The sequence below is a fragment of the Saccostrea cucullata genome, unplaced genomic scaffold, assembly GCF_032062105.1.
Source record: "Saccostrea cucullata isolate Sc308-1 unplaced genomic scaffold, CSIRO_AGI_Scuc_v1 ctg2075, whole genome shotgun sequence".
NCBI classification, from domain to species: Eukaryota; Metazoa; Mollusca; class Bivalvia; order Ostreida; family Ostreidae; genus Saccostrea; species Saccostrea cuccullata.
Window position 1 is genome coordinate 24,431 of NW_026934151.1, and position 22,699 is coordinate 47,129.

The 22,699-nt window shown below is 33.2% G+C and overlaps 1 protein-coding gene and 2 pseudogenes across 1 annotated transcript; 1 reads left to right on the plus strand and 2 right to left on the minus strand.

The window, feature by feature from the left end:
- On the plus strand, positions 1-3,327 carry LOC134240048 (ATP-dependent helicase wrn-1-like; annotated as a pseudogene).
- Positions 3,328-6,528: 3,201 nt separating this feature from the next.
- Positions 6,529-8,395, minus strand: LOC134240049 (uncharacterized). Its single transcript, XM_062722162.1, has 3 exons — positions 8,156-8,395; positions 7,864-7,985; positions 6,529-7,558 (listed from the first exon to the last, which is right to left on the minus strand). Exon 3 carries the CDS (start codon positions 7,549-7,551, stop codon positions 6,544-6,546), a length of 1,008 nt encoding a protein of 335 aa, XP_062578146.1. The 5' UTR covers positions 7,552-7,558; positions 7,864-7,985; positions 8,156-8,395; the 3' UTR covers positions 6,529-6,543.
- Positions 8,396-8,782: 387 nt separating this feature from the next.
- Positions 8,783-12,460, minus strand: LOC134240046 (uncharacterized; annotated as a pseudogene).
- Positions 12,461-22,699: the final 10,239 nt, after the last annotated feature.

Below are 22,699 nucleotides of genomic sequence, written 5' to 3' on the forward strand. Positions count from 1 at the left end.
CGCATACCACGGGTTTTGAGTCCGCAGGCTTCCTCAAACCCGTGGTTGTTTGATCATCATTTTGCTTGTTTCTCATGAATTATGCATAAACCCGGAAAGCCAATCAAATTTTGTCCGAGCAAAATTTTGCTCGGCGCTCCTGAAAATTTCCAACCAATCACAGAACACCTTTCAAATGATATTCGGCTGAACTATTAACAATGGCGGCGCCCGGTATACAGCATGGTATGGAGAAAGTGAAAGAAATTTTTAACGTGGAGAGATTGAACCCGCAACAAGAAAAGCTTTAAGTTGTCTTCTGAACGGAAAGGATGTGTTCCTCTCATTAAGAACAGGTGGGGGAAATCCTTATGCTATATGGCCTTTCCTTTACTTTACGAACATTTTTCAACTGTGAGTGACACGCATGTGATTGTTATTAGTCCCCTCATGTCGATAATGAAAGAACAGACAGATTTTCTAGTATCAAAGGGGTTTATATCGGCAAAGATGCGTCTGAAGATGTTGAGATGTTTGAAGGGAAGTTCCAGTTCATTTTTTCTTCGCCAGAAGCCATACTGCAAAGTGATAAATGGCGGGATATGTTGTTCGCATCAAAGACATTCCGTCTATTTGTGGTGGATGAAGCCCATACTCTTGTTCATTGGTATGTATGTTATAATGCATTCTTCAATATTATGATTTTTGAAAATGTAGGTGCTCAAAACAAGTCCAGCACTATCTCTTGTTTATTAGCTATTTAGCTTATTAAGCTATCTCAAATGGGTAAAGCTATAGATCTATGAAGCAGTATATATACAGTGTAAGAAATAAACAAAATAGTTCACAAAGTATTTGACTTTTCAAATATGAAGTAATGAAGTAATGGACTGTGAGCTCTCAAAAAAAGCAAAACAAAACAAAAACAAACCAAATCAATGAAATCATAGATAGGTCTTACTCTAACACTGCAGCTGTTGAATACTTTAAAAGCCACTTTAAAGCAAAACTTGAACTTTCATCATTAGAGTACACTATCTTGTTTAGATGAGGCATGGATAATCAAGATTGCTTCTTGTACTGAAAGTGATAAAAATATAGCTTTTAAAATCAAGAGATTCTGTCCTACAAAATGTAAAGCCAAGTGAGTGAAGGAAATTACCTGATAAAAGTGAAAGTTGGAGTTCAAAACTATTTAATTTCTTGCTCAGCTTGAAACATACCCTATTTAGAGGGCTAATAAATGGTATATTTTAGAAATGAATTTAGTTTTTGAAGATTCATGAGGTTATGAACTACGACACTTCACGCCGGCATATTTCATGAAGCGTGTTAGACTCTAAGACACAGTTAGATTATTATGCCCCCACTCTGAAAAAGAAGAGGGTATACTGTTTTACCCTTGTGTATCTGTCTGTCAATAACAAATTTTTGGTCACAGTTTTTTCCAGCAACAGCTCATCACAGATGTTTGGCTTTTACATATTGTAAACATATCGTTCTCAGAATCTATGAGACATGCATGGTGGGATTCATTTTCTCACCTGAGCCAAAGATTGTGTAATATATTGCGCATTTCTATATTTTAGAATTTAGATCTAAGAGCAGATTACTCAAACAGCAGAAAAATACATAAAACAAGTTGCTGTCCTTTAAAAAAGGAATGCAATACATGGATCATATGCATGTTTTTCTAACTGAAATTCATATAAGAAAATATCTAGGTGTAGTGAATATTCACTAGGTTTGTTCACATCTTCTACAATGATCTGTCTACTTATGACTGACTGTAGTCTCAAAGCAAAATTGTTAAATTCTATCTTCCATTAGCGGCCTTTAGTTATGTCAGTTTAAAAAATCAGGCCATTTCGATACATGTTACCTATAATGGCTGAGACTTTACACCTGTTCCGGATTTATAGGGAAGAAATGTTTAGAAATCTGTCACGAGGAAAGAGATCTGATGGTTTTCATGTAGCACAGCTCTGCAGTACGCAGAGCCCCCCACCCCACCCACCCCCCCCCCCCCCCCCCACACACACATCAAAAGCTGTTGCTACAGACCTCAATCGAACGTTATTTGAATTTCTCCTCACTTATCTCGCCCAAGGAGCATATCTATAAACATTGACAATAAACTTGCGGTAGACCTCAATTTGACAATGAATGGCATAATGATAATTATTCTAATTCCGAATAGGGCGAATTATTCTACGATAAAGTTACCCTGTCATTTGCCCAGGGCATCCGGCTCAACCTTGCTTATATATTTACTGCATGGACCTCAGGGTCCACGCAATAAGCATGATAAGAACTCTTCAGTGTGCAGTGTAGAGAGGGTTCTTAAATCTTTACCAATATTATATTACTTAAGAGATATCAACCAATTGAAATATGGACTTTATATTATTTTAGGGGAGAAAGTATACAACATGCCCAAGCCTTCAGGGAATGGTTTTCACGGACTGGTGAGATAAGGTCACTGATTAGCTGTCCTGCCCTAGTCATTACAGCCACTGCAAGCAAGGAGGCAAGGAAAGTAATTAGAAAACGACTGGCTCTAAATAATTGTGTAGACATTATTGACAGTCCTGATAGAGAAAACATTAAGTTGTTTGTACATAAGTTGAAGAATACTGTACCTATTGAGGTTACATTTGGCTGGTTACTAAATGATTTATCTTTGAAGAAAAAAGATTGTACAAGAACACATATTTTGTTCAAGCATAAAAAATTGTGCAGATGTATACACTGCCTTTCTTATGGTTTTAGACAAATCTGTGATGGAAAATGTTAATATGTTTCATTCTTGTACCTCAGAAAATGTGAAGGAAAAGATTAGAGAGGATATGAATGATGAGAATGGTCACATCATAGTTTTGATATGTACTAGTGCTGCAGGTATGGGTGTAAATTATAGGGGCATCAACAATGTTGTGCATTATAGTCCACCTAAAGATATGGATAGTTTTGTCCAGCAGCTTGGGCGTGCTGGTCGTGATGGTAGTCAAGCTTATCATTTACTTTTGTACAATAGCAGGCACACTCGCAAAATTGAACTTGACATGAAAAGTTACATAGAAAATGTAGATAAATGCCGTAGACTTCAAATGTTAGAGTCATATGATTCTTTTCCAAATGCTAAACTTTTGTGTTGTGATATATGCTAAAAAAAATTGTGAATGTAATGACCAATGTTCATTGTATCAACATCCATATTACTTATTTGAAAGTGATGATGAATCTAGTGATGACAATTCTTGTAACTCGGATGACACTGACTTAGAGAGTGATGATGTATTTGATGATGAAATAGATCCAGATTTTGAATAAGATTTTTTACACTGTGTTAGTGTGATAGTTTCATTGTTATGAAGTTTTAACTAAAGTTTAACCTCATTATCTCGAACTTTGACAGGACATGGGAAAAGCTTTAGAAACTTACAGAATTTGTTGGGACTTCCAAATTATATATACATGGTATTTGTACAATTGGGACTTCGAAGTTTAACTGTATATAATATAGATAAGCAAAAGTGAAATGTTTTATTTTCACATTTTCACTATGTAGTACATTTTAATTGACTTTATAGAATGTATATCAGCATTCTGAAATAAACTTTTGATTTGATTTTTGAAACTGTTTTGATAAGAGTTGTATGTTAACCTGTAACTGTATATTCAAATCAATATAAGTTTGAAATATAGTTGAATGCAAACCAATGCTTCTTGTTTTTTTTTTTTTATTATTTCTCTAGCTGGATAATGCCTTCACCACTTTATCCCCAGGTAACTTGGTGTAAGGACAGATGATACAAACTTTTGTCAAAGAAAATGAAAATAACAAGATTCATGTTCTTATGAGTAAAATGAATAGGTTTCACTACATGTATAGCTTACATCAGCATTCTGTAAACAATTTTTCAAAATGCTACTCCTCCTACAGTTTTGGTTTGATTTCAATATAACTTGGCACACAAGAGTTGTATACATAATTCTGTAGTTTTTGATTTCGATGAACAGTGTTGCCATGGTTACTAAAAATAGAAATTTCTGTGAATTTCTTTCAAAATGCTACTCCTCCTACAGTTTTGGTCCAATTTCAATATAACTTGGCTGACAAGTAGACTACACTAAGATACATAATTCTGTGCATCGGTTTTTGATTTCGATGAACGGTGTTGCCATGGTTACTAAAAATAGAAATTTCTGTGAAATTCTTTTAAAATGCTACTCCTCCTACAGTTTTGGTCTGATTTCAATATAATAAAGTTTACATAAATTTTGATGTTGCCATGGTTACTAAAATAGAAATATCTGTAAAATTGTTTCAAAATGCTACTCCTCCTACAGTTTTGGTCTGATTTCAATATATCTTGGCACACAAGTAGACTACACTATGATACATAATTCTGTGTATCGGTTTTTGATTTCGATGAACGATGTTGCCATGGTTACTAAAAATAGAAATTTCTATGAATTTCTTTCAAAATGCTACTCCTCCTACAGTTTTTGTCCGATTTCAATATAACTTGGCACACAAGTAGACTACACTAAGATACATAATTCTGTGCATCGGTTTTTGATTTTGATGAACGGTGTTGCCATGGTTACTAAAAATAGAAATTTCTGTGAAATTCTTTCAAAATGCTAAACAGTTCTGGTCCCATTTCAATATAACTTGGCACACAAGTAGACTACACTAAGATACATAATTCTGTGCATCTTTTTATTTTGATGGGTGGCAAGGATCAGTTTTCTATTGATTGCTGTTTTGAAGTCTCAAGTCACAACTGCTACTTTTCTCTTCCTTTGTTTTAAGTATAAACCAGTAGAGCTACAGTCTCGACAGAGACTTCTGGTTAATTTTTAATTCAAAATTTCACTAAAATTGGATTTGAAGTGAAAAGTATTTGAATATATTAATAAGGACAGTTTCAAAGAGACAGAATTTTTAACATCATAGAAGGTTTACAATGTCTTTATATTCCAGAATTTTTTAATTGCATCATTTTCAATGAAATAAAAATATGTACCAATCCAGGCATCCATTTTTTGTTTGTATCATCTGTCCTTAAAAAGGCTTATTCCTATAAAGATAAATTAACCTAAAACATACATTAGGCAAAGATAAATAAATAGTGTGATTTCTGTTCCAGCCCGAGAAAAAATGGCGTAGATAAGAATAATATTTTACTTTATTTTAATATTTTATTGGCAAGAATGCTGTCATTTTTAACTGTAGAAGTAACTATCAAACATTTCTGTTTTATATGCATAGTATAAGCATTTTCTCATATACAGATCTAAAAGCCGAGCCAAAATTGTTTACCCCCAGAAAGATATTAATGGATAAAATTTTTCAGGGTCGGCTTGCATGTAAGGGCATAGAGGAACCGGAAAAGCACTATTTACTTATCTAGTTCCCAGCTGTAATGCTTTTAGTGGTTTTCAAAATTTAATAATCATTTTTCAAAGATCCTTATCAGATGAGAAGTTCTTGCAGTAGTACCAGTAAATATTTAATTCATCCAGCTGTTTGGTGTATACATTAAAATGAAAAAAAGAATAAATTTAATTGTCTGTTATTTTAATGATGGCAGAAGATTAAAATGCATTTGAAAATATTTAACAAAAACTACCTGATGACCTTAAAAATGTGGGTCTTTGCACATTTAAACCCCAAAATTTTAAGGAAGACATATGAGAAACACTTACTTCAAATAACATAGACAAAAACTCATATTCCTAACATTTTTAACAGTGGTTCTAGAGGAAGTTGAAAAAAAGATTACAATTAATTAGTAATCAGAAAAGTTCACTTGAGCTTATAGTTTAGTTGAGATAAAAGGTAACTTTAAAATGAACATTTTCAAGACCATTAACTAAATTAATATTTTGTGAAGAATGTCAAAACATTTTGTCTTGCAAGAGAATATGTACAGTCATGCAATATAAACATATTTTCATTGATCTATTTAGAAATTTCAAAGGTAGATGTATTTGAAATGTTTCTCAACCTAACAATTAACCATTGTGATAAATCATGTACACATTTGAGTATATTCTTTCAAATCTAAATCATACATAGTTTAGGCCATTCCATTTTTTTAATAGTATACAACCTTCTTTTAAAAACTTATATACCTATTTGCAAAAAATATTACACATGGCAAAAACAACACACATGTAGACTTAATAGTCATAAAAATGACAACAATGGAAAGTAATTAATTGATATTATTAATAATAATCTTCTTTTCTCTAAAAAAAAAAAAAGGAGATCAATTCTTTAGCAAAATCAAGGTATTCAATGCATTAAATTTACTTAAATAAAACATTGTTATTTGTAAACAAATATGGATAATGGGAAAAAATGACAGAATTTAACAATTTGGACCAAAATCATTCATTTTAGGCCTCTTGAATTCTGTTTTTTTTTTTGTTTTTTTTTTGATATGGGGTGTCAAAACCAAGGAACATGCAGAAGTTAAATATAGAAAAACAAACATGGAATAACATGAAAGAAACTAATTTTTAGCAATGCAAACCAGAGTACATGTGTCACTGTAGTGATTTTGAAGCAATTTTTTTTTGCATCCCTATCCAATGATGCATTGCCTTGGGATCAAGCTTTGAAAGTGGGTCTTTAAATTTACTGAATGATGGCCAATCTTTTATGACGCTGTGTCCATTTCTTAGCAAACACTCGGCAATTCGGGTAATATCAGTGGATTTGTCCACCTCCGGTCTTTTCCTTCCAGCCTTCACTGTATTATTTACTTGCATAAGTTTTTTTTCCATAGTATCAATAACTTGCGTAGACATTGTCACTACCTTGGCTGAATTAAACGACTTATTAGCGCCCTGTGTATTGAGCTGAGTTTTTATCTTTTTGATCTGGAGTTCCACACAATTATCGTTTGGTATATTTTGGTCTACTCCTCCCATTAAATTTTGACATATATTCCACTTGTACTCAAAACTTTCTCTTGGGCTGAGTATGGCAGCAATATAGGCAATATATCTCCAAAGCCATAGTTTGTATTTGGTATGCCCAAGTGCACCTGCATACAGGTATTCAAATTTTGAATTCCGCAAGCAGCGTTCGCCATCCCCTATTCGGTAGGCATCACAGGTGTCATGTAGCAATAAAGCCAACTTCAGGAAACTGGAAACAACACTGTCGGATGTTTTTGGAGTTGTGCACTCATGGAATTGAAATTGGTGTTTCTTTTTAAGATGATTCCTAAAGTGACCTTCAGTTAAATAGTGTTTTCCACATAATGCACATTGAAAATCAGTTTCATCTTTCATTTCGCAAAGTTTTTGACAGTCTATATCTAACTGCTTAATATTTTCTCTCAGTTCTTCGATATGATTGGTATTTTTGACACCTAAACAGTCCATAACGAAATCAGCTTGTTCATAAATCCAGTTTTTCTTTTGATTTTCATCCATGAGGGAGAACACTGGCAAGCTAGCGGGTTTGTCCTGCATATCTTTCATATTGTGTAAAGTCAAGAAGGCAGCAACAACATACCCACTCATTACATCCATGATGTACCCCATGTGTGACCTAGGTAATAGAAAAAAATTGTTTTGAGGTCTGAAAAAATACATCAAAGATTCAAATTAAAATGTTTAGCACTAGTTAACTTTTTGGATCAGTTTAACTTAATTTTTTAAATGATAATTTATTAGTTAGTTAATTTTTGGTTTCTAACATGCTTTTTTTTTGCTTTTAGTCTTCTTCGTTCCTTGTGAAGTATTGGGCTACTACAGTCGCTCTCCACCTTGCTCTGTTTTAGGCTGTTCTTTTTGCCTCATTCCAGGTCTTCAAACACTGAAGCTTCAAAGAAGACAGTTTATAATTGCATGTACCTTAAATCTTTGGTCACTTGCTCAGCTCCAGATACATTGCTTCTGTTGATAAGGTTTTGAAGCTTATATAGACTGCTCCAATCACTGCTACTTTCTTCTTTGTAAAACTCTTGATATATACTCTGAAGAAATAAAAAAATAACACTGCAACACAAAATAAATGGTACCTAATGATAAATAAACACTTTAAATTCAGATGACTGTTACCAATATTTTAATTCACTTTGTCTAGTTCCATGTTTCAATAGCATAAGTTCAGTAAAAAATATCAATCTAAGATTTAATTGATTACCTGACAACAATGGCCAATAGATTTACCCAAGAAGGATGTAAATCAAAACAACTGTAAACTCCAATGGTGAAACACCACCTAACATAATGGAACAAAAAAATATCTAAATACATGCAAACAAAACCTTTTTGTCCAAACAGTGACAAATACACTGTACTTAAATAAATCTATCTTTTGATCCCAGAGAATCATCTAAAAATTTGAGTAGGTATTGGCTTCAGATCTAAATATCACTGAATTATGGGGAACTTAAAGTGCAGTGTATGTGTGACATCTTTTTGTTTATTTTAAAAGCTGAGGCCAAAATAATTATAGTTGTGAAAATAATCTCATAAATTATCATCATACTTTATTCCTCAAAACTCTTTTCAATGATGAAATTTAATGTAGTGATGGATTAAATTATTTGACTTGAATTGTTTATCTAAAGAACTTCAAAAGATTCTGAGAAAAAAAATCTTAGATGATGTTAAAACAAAGAAAATAAGAAATCAAAAAAAAAAAAAAAATCTGAAAAGTGGGAAAATAAAGTCATGCATGTGAATCTTTCTAAACAGAAAAATATGCCATATTCTTTATAATTGTAGTTTTTTTATCACATGCATTACTTTATTATAACACAAGAAAGCAAAACTCACAAATATAACTGTATAAGTTAGTAGAACTCAGGATACCATCAGAAAATTCATCTGCCTGTGTAATCCCTCAGGCCTATGTATAACACCAAGAAGCTGTTCAAAACAGGACTCGCTGTTCCTCATAGCTAGCTGTGCACTCATAGCACGTTCATTGGTTAATACATCACCACCTAGAACTACCTTTTCAATGTTTTCATCTACGTATGGCACTGCTAAAGAGTGCACTCCTTGATTTATGCGTTTCATTCCATCAGAGGAGTTTTCACTTTCATCAATGAGGTCAAAGTTTATGAACACAGACTTCTGAGAAGTTTTTTCAATATATGGATGTTGTATGTAATTTGGTAGAAGTCTCTCAAATGGTTTGAGCACCTCAATGAATTTTGTCAAGATTTTTGCCACATGAAATTGCACATTTCTTTGAAAATCATCGATTTTTGTTTGAGATGGGAGAAATTCACAACAGCTAATCTTTTCAATATCTGCAACTGGTTTTCCTGTTGGGAGATCCTTGTCTATTACTCTCTTTTGAGTAGCCAGCAGGAGAAACCAGTGCCACGATTTTCTCTGTCTATCGAAAGTCATATTAACAGGACTGATAAGTATGTCAACATTGTCCCCTAAAATTTCTATGGGTAAGCATATATTTGCTCTTATAATTTTCTCCTTTAAAGAAGATACTACCTTTTCTCGAGTTCCTGTGGAGTAAATGGTTCCTGTGTTGGACGCCTTATTCATCCTGGTATCAAATACCACAGTCTCTGGTTTTGGCGTCAAACATGCCATGTTAGAGTTGCACACATAATTCATTGAAAAAGTGACATCACTGTCTGTTCTGGCACTGGAAAAAGCTGTTCTGGAGTAATCTCATAATTTAACACTTTCAAAGGCATTAGGTTGTGCCCCACATCCATTTGTCAACAATTGAGGGCACATGTTAGGACTTTGAAACAAAACTGATCCTTTTTCAGGTAGTGGTTGATTGGACATGCTGATGTGATCTTCATAGTCCTTTACAATTTTTGTAGCAGTCATTATCTCTCTCCTTTCAGAAACATATCTTCCCACTGTACCTTGAATTAACTCTTCTTGTTTTAATATAATGTCTCTTTTCTTCCGATGTAACGCACTGGGTGATACAGATATGCCCAGATCATGCAAAATCGATATTGCCTGTACCAAGATAAAATATGGAAAAAAATCAATTTCATTTTCTGTATGAATAAATATTTTACACAGCAAGATAATATGTTTATTTTTGCTTTAGTAAAGAAAAAAATAGGCAAAAAGGAAACAGATCATACCTCTTTAGTAGCACCACATTGATCCAATAAGAGTCCAACAGTGTATTGAAGTCTTGACAAAGTGTTGTTTCTGCTGTATAAAAAGACTGAAAATCCAGTGCAAAGACTTATCAGCTTATGACCATCAACTTTGTTTTCTGTAATATCTTTCAAAATAACACTTTGTAATAGTTTAGGGTAACAGGTGCTTTCTGGTTAAAATAATGCAAAAGACTCTTCCAGTCTGCAATTTCTGTGTGATAATGAAGTTCATTTTCTTCTTTTCTGCAAATTTCACTGATTTCCTTGCGTATTTGCATACAAATTTCTTGTAACACTACTTGCTTGTATTGCTCTGTCTTCATCAAACGGTGTACAAAGTTGCTACTGTTATTTAACATGGATTTGCATATTGCTTGTTTGATGGGATCATGAACAACTGAAGACCTATGACTGCTCCCATACTTTACTGTGATCTAAAACAAAGAAGATGTGTTTGTGAAACACTATGCGCACAGCGGCAACAAAGTTTTAAAAGACTATTTTCAGCAGATAAGTGAATGTCAAGGTCACAAGGTCATTGACCTTGGTGTCATTTGAAGAACTTCATTAGTGGAGTATGCACACCAAATATGAAGTCTCTATCTCTCATGGTTCAAAAGTTACGGCGAAAATTTTGTAAGATCTATTTTTAGCATATATGTCACTGTCAAGTTCACAAGGTCATTGACCTTGGTGTCATTTGAAAGAGCGTCATTGGTGGAGTAAGCATATCAAATATGTAGTCTCTACCTCCCACGGTTCAAAAGATATGGCGAAAATTCAAAAAAGCTATTTTAAGCAAATAGGTCATAGTCAAGGTCACAAGGTCAATGACCTTGGTGTCATTTGAAAGAACTTTATTGGTGGAGTATAAAAATAAAGTATCTGTCTTTCATGGTTCAAAAATTATGGCGAAGGTTAAAGTTGACAACAGACAGACAAACAGATAAACAGCTAAACAGACAAACAGACAGGACAGACAGGATCTATCGATCCGGGCGCATAAAAAAACTCTCTATAAAAATAATTTTCATCACATTTACTACCATGTGAATATCACACATTGGACATGATGTATTTTGTATTCCCTAATTGTGAAATCACAATGGCATTTGCATATCCATCTCATGAGTTTTCTATCCCTTTGCTAGGGCTCAATGATAAACAATGATAAACAAGAGGCCCATGGGCCACATCACTCACCTGATTAACTTGGGTGATGCAGTTCTTTATCAGATTTCCCCTCTTGGTATACCTATTGTGCTCCCCTACCCCTCTCCCCTGACATGTTTTCAATACTTTCGAATCTACAATACCCCAGGATGCTTCCACACAAGATTCAGCTTTCCTGACCAAGTGGTTCTTGAGAAGATTTGTTAAAGATTTTTCCTATATATTTCTATGTAAAACTTGGATTCCCTATTGTGGCCCCACCCTACCCCAACCTATTTTTGTATTTTCTTGATTATCTCCCCTTGGAAGGGGACCTGGCCCTTTTGAAAACGATTTAACCTCCCCTTTGCCCAAGGATGCTTTGTACCAAGTTTGGTTAAAAATTGGCCCACTGGTTCTTGAGAAGAAGTTGAAAATGTGAAAAGTTAACAGACAGACGGATGGACAGACGGATGATGAGTGGTCACAAAAGCTCACTAATGAGCTTTCAGCTTAGGTGAGCTAAAAAATAATGTCATTTTATATAATGTTGAATCAAAATGATACTCAGTATGACACAATTATCATTTTAATTGATTAATTAAAAAGTAATTTCGTACCTTTACATCAAAGTCCTTTTCCTGGTAGGTCTTAGTTTGTGTACAGGCATCAATTGTGCTATGTGAATAAGACTGTACGCAATCCAAAGGCTGAATCTGTTGATCCCATAAATCGCTAACTTGTTCAGAAAATTCTTCAGCTGGCTTATGTCTTGATGTCTTGATCGGAACAGGTTCAGGCACTCTAGCTCTAGGAGAATTGGGGAATGGCAGCAATCGTCGAATCTTTGGTTTGCGAGGTGTTGGTGTGTTTTTTTGTCTCTCCCGCTTTTTATTCACAGGTGTAAGTAAATGTGCTTTGCTAGCGACTGTTTTTTTCAATTCCATAAATAAATCATTCCGTTTCTCATACAATTTCGCCAATCTGCTTTTAATGTCATTGTCGATTCTAACTAGTCTGTTCAACTTGTTTACGCAAAATTTACAAACATAATTATTTTGTTTCAGATTTAGTTCTAAAAATATTCTGCAAAAATCTTCATTCGATTTAACTTGTCTGTAAGATTTTTTGTCTGTGATAACTTCTCAACATATTCCACACCTTTTCAACGTCACCTCACTATTTTGCATTGCCAGAGTAGTCTTTGGATCTAAAATTTAAACACATGAGAAGAAATAATATTTGCATTTTTTGTTATCGCTTTTTTTTAATTAAATATTTAACAGATTCTTAGAAAGAATAAAAGAGGAATTTCATATTGATTCTTAGAAAGAATAAAAGAGGAATTTCATATTCAAAGTTACAAAAATTACAAAATACTTGCATTGTCAACATATAAAATCAGGAATGGTTCATTATAAATGAAACTTTCAAACATACTTTATGATGTAGTGTACATGTACCACATCTCTGTTAAATTCCTGTAAGCTTATCTTCAGTTCATGTATGATATAAACTTATATATTTCAAAAATTTCATACCTTTAATACCCAAGTTGACAAATGTAGTGTTTCATTATCATGGGTACCACATCTCTCATTGATCAATTCCAAAATATAATCATTAATGAACTTCAAAGATAAATCTTAAAAGAGAAAGCATAAAATGTTATGAAATGATATACATATTTATATATCTGCACATTAAAATTTCATACCTTAAATAAAAAATTCCAAGGTATGACAAATGCTTCAGAAATAAAAGGATATGCACTTAATATATCGAAATTTGGTAAAAATTAACTTTTAATTGCAGGAATGATTCATTACAACTTTATTTTGTAAAAGTATGTCAATCCCTGTTTCATATATATAATCATTAATGAACTTACAGAAGTATATTTGCATTTGTAATGTTGTGTTAAAAAGAAAGCATAAAATGTGCATTGTTTAAAAGAGAAAAAAAACTGTTAGTACTCGCTCTCTCTGTTGTACACTTCAATAGGATATCTTTTATGTGAATACAAAAGTCACATGAAAAGATTTTACATTCAGCTCTAACACGTTAAATACTGCATCAATTTTAATCCTGATGCAGTTTTACCTTTGTACATAATGTACTATACAGAATAAATAAGATGAAAAATAACATTATTTTACATTGTTATTTATATAAAAATGATTTTACGCCTCTCATACATAAATTATGTTCAATCAAAAGGTAAGTGAAAACTTTCTGTATTGGCGTAATTACAAAAAACATGAAATTAGTTATTGTTTTACAGTCTAAAATTGATTGTTAAAATTTTACAGTCTTAAATTGATTTTTTAAGATTTAAATTCGATGTCAAATTGGCGGACTTCTGTAGTAAATATATAAAAATGAGCTTATGTTGAGATTTAAAAGAAACAGAAGCGACTGTAAAAGACCCCAAAACACAGGGCTAAGTGCAGTCATCCTTTGGACCGTATATTCAACTTACATATACATTGTTCATTGTTTAATAAAAAAGATGCAGATAAGAAATACAAATGCAGACTAACAGACTAAAGTAAATATAAGATTTGTAAGATATTGATAGTACCGGGATATTTAACAACTGTTCAAGATTTAAAATTAATACCGTTTTTGAATACTGTACAGTGTTTAAATAATATCCTGATTATGATTTACTAGCAATGTTAATCGTTAATGTTTCAATCTTCATCAAATTAAAGTAAAATCAACTTACTTTTTTAAGTCATCGAAAGTCAAACTGGTCAAAACATCACCATGTGTTTACTCCGCCATATTTGTATGAAGAAACGTATCTCCAAAACAGAAGAGCCTCGCATTTATAACAGATAATTTCATTGGATAAGGAAAGGTCAAAGAGTTTATGCATATTTAATTAGAAACGAGCGATTTCTGCTTTGTTGACCCACGGGTGATGATAGAGAGAATCGACGTGAATCACCCGTGGGTTACCGACGATGATTCAGTGCGAAAGGATCTGATGACCCCTTATATGAGTTATCGCCCTTTAACAACTTGCACTTACTGCTAAGCCTCATAACGTTAAAAGTATAAGTAATAGAGACTTGGGGTCAATTGCATTCTGACCTGTGACCTTTGACCTTTAATATTTTTACAAGGTCAAAGGTCATTCCAAAATTTTTTTTAATTTTTTCTGTCTTATAAACCTTTTCTGGTTTCTTTTTCATGAAATTTTATTATTTAGAGTTAAAAATAAAAAAAATAAGAAATTTTAAAAAGGTGGAAAGACCTTTAATTGTTCGAGAACAATTAGTCTACTACTTATTTTTTATCATTTTTCCGCCATGTGATTTTGAGTTTCAAGATTTTTCGAAAAGATTTTAAGCTCATAAGAATGTACTCCGTAAAAGATTTTCGCAGTTGACCCTGCGTATATGAACTTTGACCACTTACGGAGTTATTACCCCTTTTGCAAAAAAGCTTATTATCGCTACTCCTCCAGACCTGTCTACCCTTTTCATTGCAAGGGTGTAATTTCAGTATATTTTTGGTGAAAACTCGGAGGTAAAAGCGTAATCAATCATTTTTCCCCTATTTTGTTGTTTTACTACAATACCTTATTTTCTTTCAAAACAACCGAAATTCTACAGTTCTAAACAAAGCTGGCGTAAACTTTTCTTTTCGAATCATTTATTGGCAAATAACCAGTATCCTGTATCAAACTCAGTTCAACCGTACACCCTTAATGAAGCATTTGATTAATTTGTATCAATTCACTTATGTGAAGGCTTGCGTTTGCATGTTTACACAAATCGTACATTTTTACACTGTATTTTATTTTTAACACTCACATTTCTCTATTTTGATAAACCCCCCGCTTGAAAGGCGGGAGGGTATATAGTAATCGGTATGTTCGTCCGTCCGTCTGTTACGCTTCGGGGAACCCATCTTTTATCATCAACTCCTCTCATACCACTGAAGGAAATTTGATGAAACTTTCACAGAATCTTTATTACATATTGCCATTGTGCACCTCGTATTTTACTTTCTGATCCGACATATATTTTGGATTTTCCAGAGCAAAACATGGACCCTGCCATTATATTCATATGGGAGGCGGGGGGATCGTTTAGTGAGCTCATTGCTCACAGTACCTCTAGTTCTAAACTAAATTTAGCATAGAAATGGCTGAATGCATCATATTGTAATACTTATCGTAAGTAGTGCATTCCCGGCTTCTTTCGAATCTTTGGTAACCGTACCAGTCTATATGTTACTACTTGGTATATTACATAGGTTATCGAACCGGTCCTCTATTAATTACTTTTATTGGAACTTTTCATTTCATTTCAGCACGTCGTACTTAAACTCTAAATTTAGTCGTTCATAAAGGATTTTAAACCAAAATATCGACAGCGTAAAACTTACATTAGTGGCGTAATAGCGTAATTTTGTGGTAAAAAGCGGAAGGGTAGGCAGGTCTGCTCCTCTTTAACTGTAAACTGTAGAGAATTGAAACCTTCACTTATGTCTTCATCTAATGTACATGTAGTAGACGCTTCAGTGATTCATTGCAAAAGTATTCGTTGACCTTTATAATGAGTTATTGCCCCTGAAAGTTTTTGAATTTTACAAATAATTAAAAATTTTCAAAAGAGGAAGTCGTAGAGACACGGGGCTAACTGCATAAGATTCATTGACTTTTGACCTTAAAATGTATGCAAAGGTCAAGTCATTCAAAACATGATAAATTAAGCTATTTTTATATCTCTTTTATCTTTCAATACATACTTTCTGTCTTTGCATCATTAATGTGTACTCTTATAACTATTTCAAGGATTTCATTTTTGTCTCCTGAAATTGACTCTTTAAAGAGTTATTGACCCTTGTGTGATAAACCTTGTTATCGCTACTCTTCTTAAACCGTAAGCTGTAGAGAAATGAAACCTTCACTAATGTCTTCAACTAGTTTGGTAGACACTTCTATGATTCATTGCGAAAGTTTTGGTTGACCCTTTTAACGAGTTAGTGCCCCTGAAAGTTTTTGAATTTTATAAATATTTAAAAACTTTCAAAACGAGAAGTCGTAGAGACATGAAACCAACTGCATAAGATTTATTGACCTTTGACTTGAAATGTATGCGAAGGTCAAAGTTATTCAAAACATGATAAATTAAGCTACAGTAAAACTCGGTTAGTACGAACACGGATATTGCGAATTTACGGATATAGCGAAGTAATTTTTGATCCCCAACTATGTAAATCTAATCTATTTCTTATACGGATGTAACGAATTACGGATATAGCGAAGTAATTTTTTGGTCCCAGTGACTTCGTTATAACCGAGTTTTACTGTATTTTTATATCTCTTTTGTCTTTCAATATATACTTTCTGTCTTTGCATCATTAATATGTACTCATATAACTATTTCTAAGTTTTCATTCTTGTCCCCTAGATTGACCCTTTTAAGTGTTATTGACCTTGTGTGATAAACCTGGTTATCGCTACTTCTCTTAAACCGTAAGCTGTAGAGAAATGAAACCTTCACTAATGTCTTCAACTAATTTAGTAGACACTTCAATGATTCATTGCAAAAGTATTCGTTGACCCTTTTAATGAGTTATTGCCCCTGAAAGTTTTTGAATTTTACAAATAATTAAAATTGTCAAAACAAGAAGTCATAGAGATATCTGACTTACTGCATTAAATTCACTGACCTAAAATGTATGCAAAGGTCAAGGTCATTCAAAATATGATAAATTCAAGCTATTTTATATCACTTTTGTCTTTCAATATTTACTTTCTGTCTTTGCATCATTAATATGTACTCTTATACATTGTAACTACAGTTGTATTTCAAAGTTTTCATTCTTGTCCCCTAAGATTGACCCTTTTGAAAGTTATTTACCCTTGTGCAGACCTGTTTACCCAAATCGTCGTCTCTCAATATTTTTAATCAGATTTTTCCGTGAGATTTTACATTTGCCAGTAAGATTGAACTTTCAAGCAATTTTGATTATATTAAAAGAGAACAACTGCTTTTCTAATTACAAAAACTTGCTTTAACAACATGGTCATTATCATTTTATAATACCAGAGCGTTTTGGAAATCCGACATCACTTTAGTTTTTTAAATTTTTCTCATTTTAGGCGATTCAAGGCGTGAAACGAAGATATATTATAGCGATAATTAACACCTTAATCCCAAACGAACGTATTTCGGATTTCCGTATTTTCATAATAGCAAAACGTGAGACGTATTTCAAGCTAAAAATTCGTACAAAATACGGTGAAATCGTATGAGTAAACAGGTCTGCTTGTGTGATAAACCTTGTAAAAGCGACTCCTCTGAAGTTGTAAGCTGTAAGAGAAATGAAACATTCACTAATGTGTTCAGGGTCTTTAGGCACAACTGCAATTCATCAGTTGGAAAGGATCCTAGACCCCTTCTACGAGTTATCGCCCTTTTATGTCTTTGCACTTACTATTTACCTGTTAACTTTGAAAGTATAAGTCCTAGACGCACGGGGCAAATTACAATGTGATCTTTGACCTTAAATATTTCATAAAAGTCAAAGGTCAAGGTCATTTCCATTTTTTTTTTCAATTTTTCATAATTTCAGCAATTTCTTATTTTTTTTTCAGTTGTTTAGTTCATAAGAATGTACTCCGTTTAAGATTTTGCAGTTGACCCAGCATAAATGACCTCCGATCCCTTAAGGAGTTATTACTCCTTTTGCAAAAGAATGCTTGTTATTGTTACTCTTACTTAATTGTTAACAGCAGAGACATGAAGGGTCACGCCCTTATTCAAGGAGAGATAATTCAGAAATAGTGAAAATTTGATGGTATGTTTACAAAATCTTCTTCTCAAGGACCACTGCGTCAGGAAAGTTGAAACTAATGTGGTATCATCCTAAGGTAATGAAGATTCAAGTTTGTTCAAAGCATGACCCCAGGGCTAGGTTGGGGACAAAATGGCCGACCAAACTTTTACATAGGAATATACAGGAAAAATCTTTTTAAATCTTCTTCTCAAGAACCACTGGGCCAGGAAAGTTGAAATTCATATGGTACCATCCTCAGGTAGTGTAGATTTAAGTTTGTTTAAATCATGACCCCGGGGGGTAGAGTGGGGCCAAAATGGCCGACCAAAGTTTTACAAAGAGAATAAAGGAAAAATCTTTTAAAATTCTCTCAAGAACCACTGGGCCAGGAAAGTTGAAACTCATGTGGTATCATCCTCAGGTAGTGTAGATTCAAGTTTGTTCAAATCATGACCCCCGGGGGTAGGGTGGGGCCAAAATAGCGGACCAACGTTTTACATATGAATATTTAGGAAAAATCTTTAAAAATCAAGGTTAAACAAACTTGAATCCCCTTCATCTAAGGATACTTTGTGGCAAGTTTGGTTGAAATTGGCCAAGTGGTTCTTGAGAAGAAGAAGAAAATGTGAAAAGTTTACGACACGACGACAACAATGACGACAGACAACGGACAAATTTTGATCATGAGCCTTCGGCTCAGGTGAGCTACAATGATTTCATTTTGTTAAAGGTTACTGGTAATAAATCTTATGTATTCCAGATGCCGTGTTGTTCTCCCTTAAGGAGTATACTGAGTAAAAATTTAATGAGGACCTGGGAAAATTCCTGAAGTATCCTTCAGAGCGATTTGGAGGGGAAGGTAGGAAAAAGAAGGATTGAATAATTCTTAGCTGAAAAGTGAGCTTTTCAGATCACATTTTGTCCGACGTCCATCTGTCAAAGTGTCTGTCTGTAAATATTTCACATTATCGACTTCTTCTCTAGGACCAATTTCAAGGGTCAATTTCAAGCAAACTTGCCACAAAGCATCCTTGGGTGAAAGAGATTTAAGTTTTTTCAAATGAAGGGCCACGCCCTTATTCAAGGGGAGATAATTCAAAAAAAGTATTAATTTGGTGACATGTTTTAAAAATCTTCTTCTCAAGAACCAATGTGCCAGGAAAGATAAAACTTACAGGGAATCATCCTCAAGTAGTGTAGTTTCAAGTTTGATCAAATCATAATAATCGGGGTAGAGCGGGGCCGCAATGGCCGATCACAGGTTTACATGGAAATAAATAGGAAAATTCGTTAAAAATTTTCTTCTCTAGAATATCAAAGGCATGATTGATCAAATAAAATTATATGGAAGCATCATTAGGTAGTGTAGATTCAGGTTTGTTCAAATCATGAATTCTTGGGGAAGGGCAAGCCACAATGGCTGATCAAAGTTTTACATAGAAGTAAAAAGGAAACCTCTTTTTGAAAAAATCCTCTTCTGAAGAATAGCAAAGACATGATAAGTCTTATTTAGATGAAATCATTCTCAGGTAGTGTCGATTCATGCTTGTTCAAGTCATGACCCCTAAAAGTAGGGTGGGACCGCAAAGTAAGTTTAGTTGTAAAGGGCAACAAATCCCCCCCTTTGTTCACATTATACCCTCTCCCCTTCTCCCCTTTAAGGATTTAGATGTATAACAGGGCACTTCCGGTAAAAACGACGGCGTCTGTAGATGATTGCCAAGGTCATTATGAACACTGTTTCTATTGAAGAGTTATCAACCCTCGTAAACAAGCATGGTTCTTCGTCAACACGGCTTGATAGACGCTGGCATTATTCATGCCGTCAGATGAGAGAAATATACTTATAACAGAGGAAAGAACAAATGTTAGATTGATAGAAAACCATGATATAGTAGTTTTGTTAGACAAATTGCTGCATAAGCAATCTTTTCAAATTGCTGCATAAGCAATCTTTTCAAAGTAAAATACATACTTGACTTTTTCCAAGTTCTAAAAATAGCACATCTTTCAATGTGTAGAGAAAATGACGTAATTTTTTTATTTCTTTAAACTATGTAATATTTTAACAGATTTTCGTTATTTCTAGTCGTTTTTCAGTAAACATAGTAAAGAAACACATGGAAGTGTGCATCTATAATCATGTTAATTCGCTAAACTAGATCTAGACCGCGGTTACAGCTATAGATCGGAACATGTACATTGTCATTCGTTTGCATAAAAAATTCCCTGAGTTTTCTCTGATGAAAAAAAAACATTTTCTGGACATAACAGATGTGTTTTGTTGTGTAACTACATGACTGTATATTAAGGTTGTGTTTCCAAAATTAAAAAAAAATCTTCCTGGTTTTAAATTAAAGGTTTATAAAATATCCGTATTAACAGAGAGGAAATTAATAAAATAAAATAATAAAAAAAAAAGAACAAAACTTTAAGGACTAAATAAAACACATTTTGTTTTTCTAATCTAGGTATTTATTTCATAGAGAAAAAAATAGATGGGGAGGGGGGGGGGTATCATAATAAATATTTATATTAAATTGATTTCATTTTCATGATTTTTGCAATTCTCTGAGGAAAAAATACCATACTTTTTTAACTAACATAAGAACAAGATTACATGTACATTTTTTTCTATCTCCCAGAATTGTTATTGTACAAGTGTATAAATACGTTTTTTTTTCAAGGTTAAAAGGTCAAGGACATTGTTAAAAATGTCATAAGGCTTATTTATTTATGTTGTTTTATACACTTATCAATATAAAAGTATGGCATAATCATACTAATAGTGTTGAGAATGAAAAGTTATATTTGTGTGTCAGCAAACGGATACTAAAATTGGGGGTAGGGGTAGTAAATGCTCAATTACTCCAAAATATCCTGGTAAAAATATTTTATGTATTTTATTTTTGTACAACATTGATTAGAGTCATTTTCTATCAAAGAAATTTTTAGTCCACTCTTTTCTTTTTTAATTAAAAAAATTAAAAATTGTTTTTATAAGAATTACACACTTAGCATTGAGTAACGTATTTTAATCTGGAAATTTTATTAATTAATTGTAACTTTTGAAAAAAGTCTTTTATTATGAAGCTTCTATGTTATTTTTGTTCATCTAAAGTAAAATTACTGTCTGAAAATGAGTTTATTTCACAGAATTCCTCTTCTGGTATAACACACCCTTCACTCTTTCCGACAGTGGGGGTATGATTTGAAAATTCTTCTTTTTTCAGATATGTCTGGACAAAACTTTATGTAACTTTGGAATTAAAGCCTCAAAACACTAAAGATAAGGAAATATAAAGTAAAATTTCATTCTTCAACAATGCTTGTTATACAATCCTAATACCTTAAGGATTGGTTGGGACCACTTTTGGGTTTAAACTTTTGAATAATAAACTGATTTCTGCTTTTTTCCTAGCCTCAGTGCTCAGGTGAGCGATGTGGCCCATGGGCCTCTTGTTGTAAAGAAAAATAAACCAAACTTTAAAAAGTAATCATGTTGTCATGTTATCATTAAATTATGCTTGCTAGTATTGAAAAAGCAATGAGAAAAAGTTTAAAATGTGGTTAAAAACAATAATCAATTCCAATATTGTTTACACAGGGAGAAGGAGGCCAATAAAAAATTTTCAACAAGAATTCTACTACATTTAAACATTGAAATAAATGTCAGGAGACGTTAAATTAACGTTGAAGCAACGTTTTAATTCAATGTTGAAACGACGTCATAATTCAACGTCCATTCAACTTTCAAATCCTAAATCCTAAACTAAATATCAATGTCATTTCAACGTTGGGGTATAACGTTGTTTCAACATTGAAACAACGTTGAAATGCCTGCTGGGTATGCAATTTCACTATAAAATCAATACAGCCCCACCCTAGCACCTCAGAACCCCTTACAAACTATATACTTATTTTCTTTATTTAATGCTCCCGTGGGGATCCGGGTTAGAATAGGATCTCGGTACCCCCTTGCTTGTCGTAAAAGGCGACTAAATGGGGCTTTGTGCCAAATTTGGTTGAAATTGGTGAAGTGGTTTCAGAGAAGAAACTGAAACTGGCACCCTAGAGATTCTTGCTCATGGGATACGTTTAACATGTAAATGTGATACATGGCCATACATCAGGTTGATTAAAGAAGACATCCTCAACGGACTTTAATGTAAATACCACTGCCTATTTGGTGGTACCAAAACTTGTGATATATTGTAAAACTATAAAACCGCGTCACCAATACATGTCATTGATGTACAAACAGAATGTACTTTGTCAGTTAGAACAAACAAGATATATTAACATATACATGTAATCAGATCTGAAAAATATTATCTATAAATTCTATATTGCCTTTATTCACTTTTATTGGCTAGCCTCTGTGGGAATTTGTCACAATGATTTTTTGTAATTTTAGCCACTTATCTAAATAACAATCAAGTTAAATTGACCCAGTTAATTGATGCTATGGTATTTTATCAACTAGAAGATTGGGGCGACAAGCGGACTGGGGAATGATGTTTGACACTTTGATAGCTCTTAATGATTATCTCTAATTTTTGTTGACCGAGATAAAAATATTTATAAATGCTAAACAGAGAGATGTTTCCATATCATTTATGTGA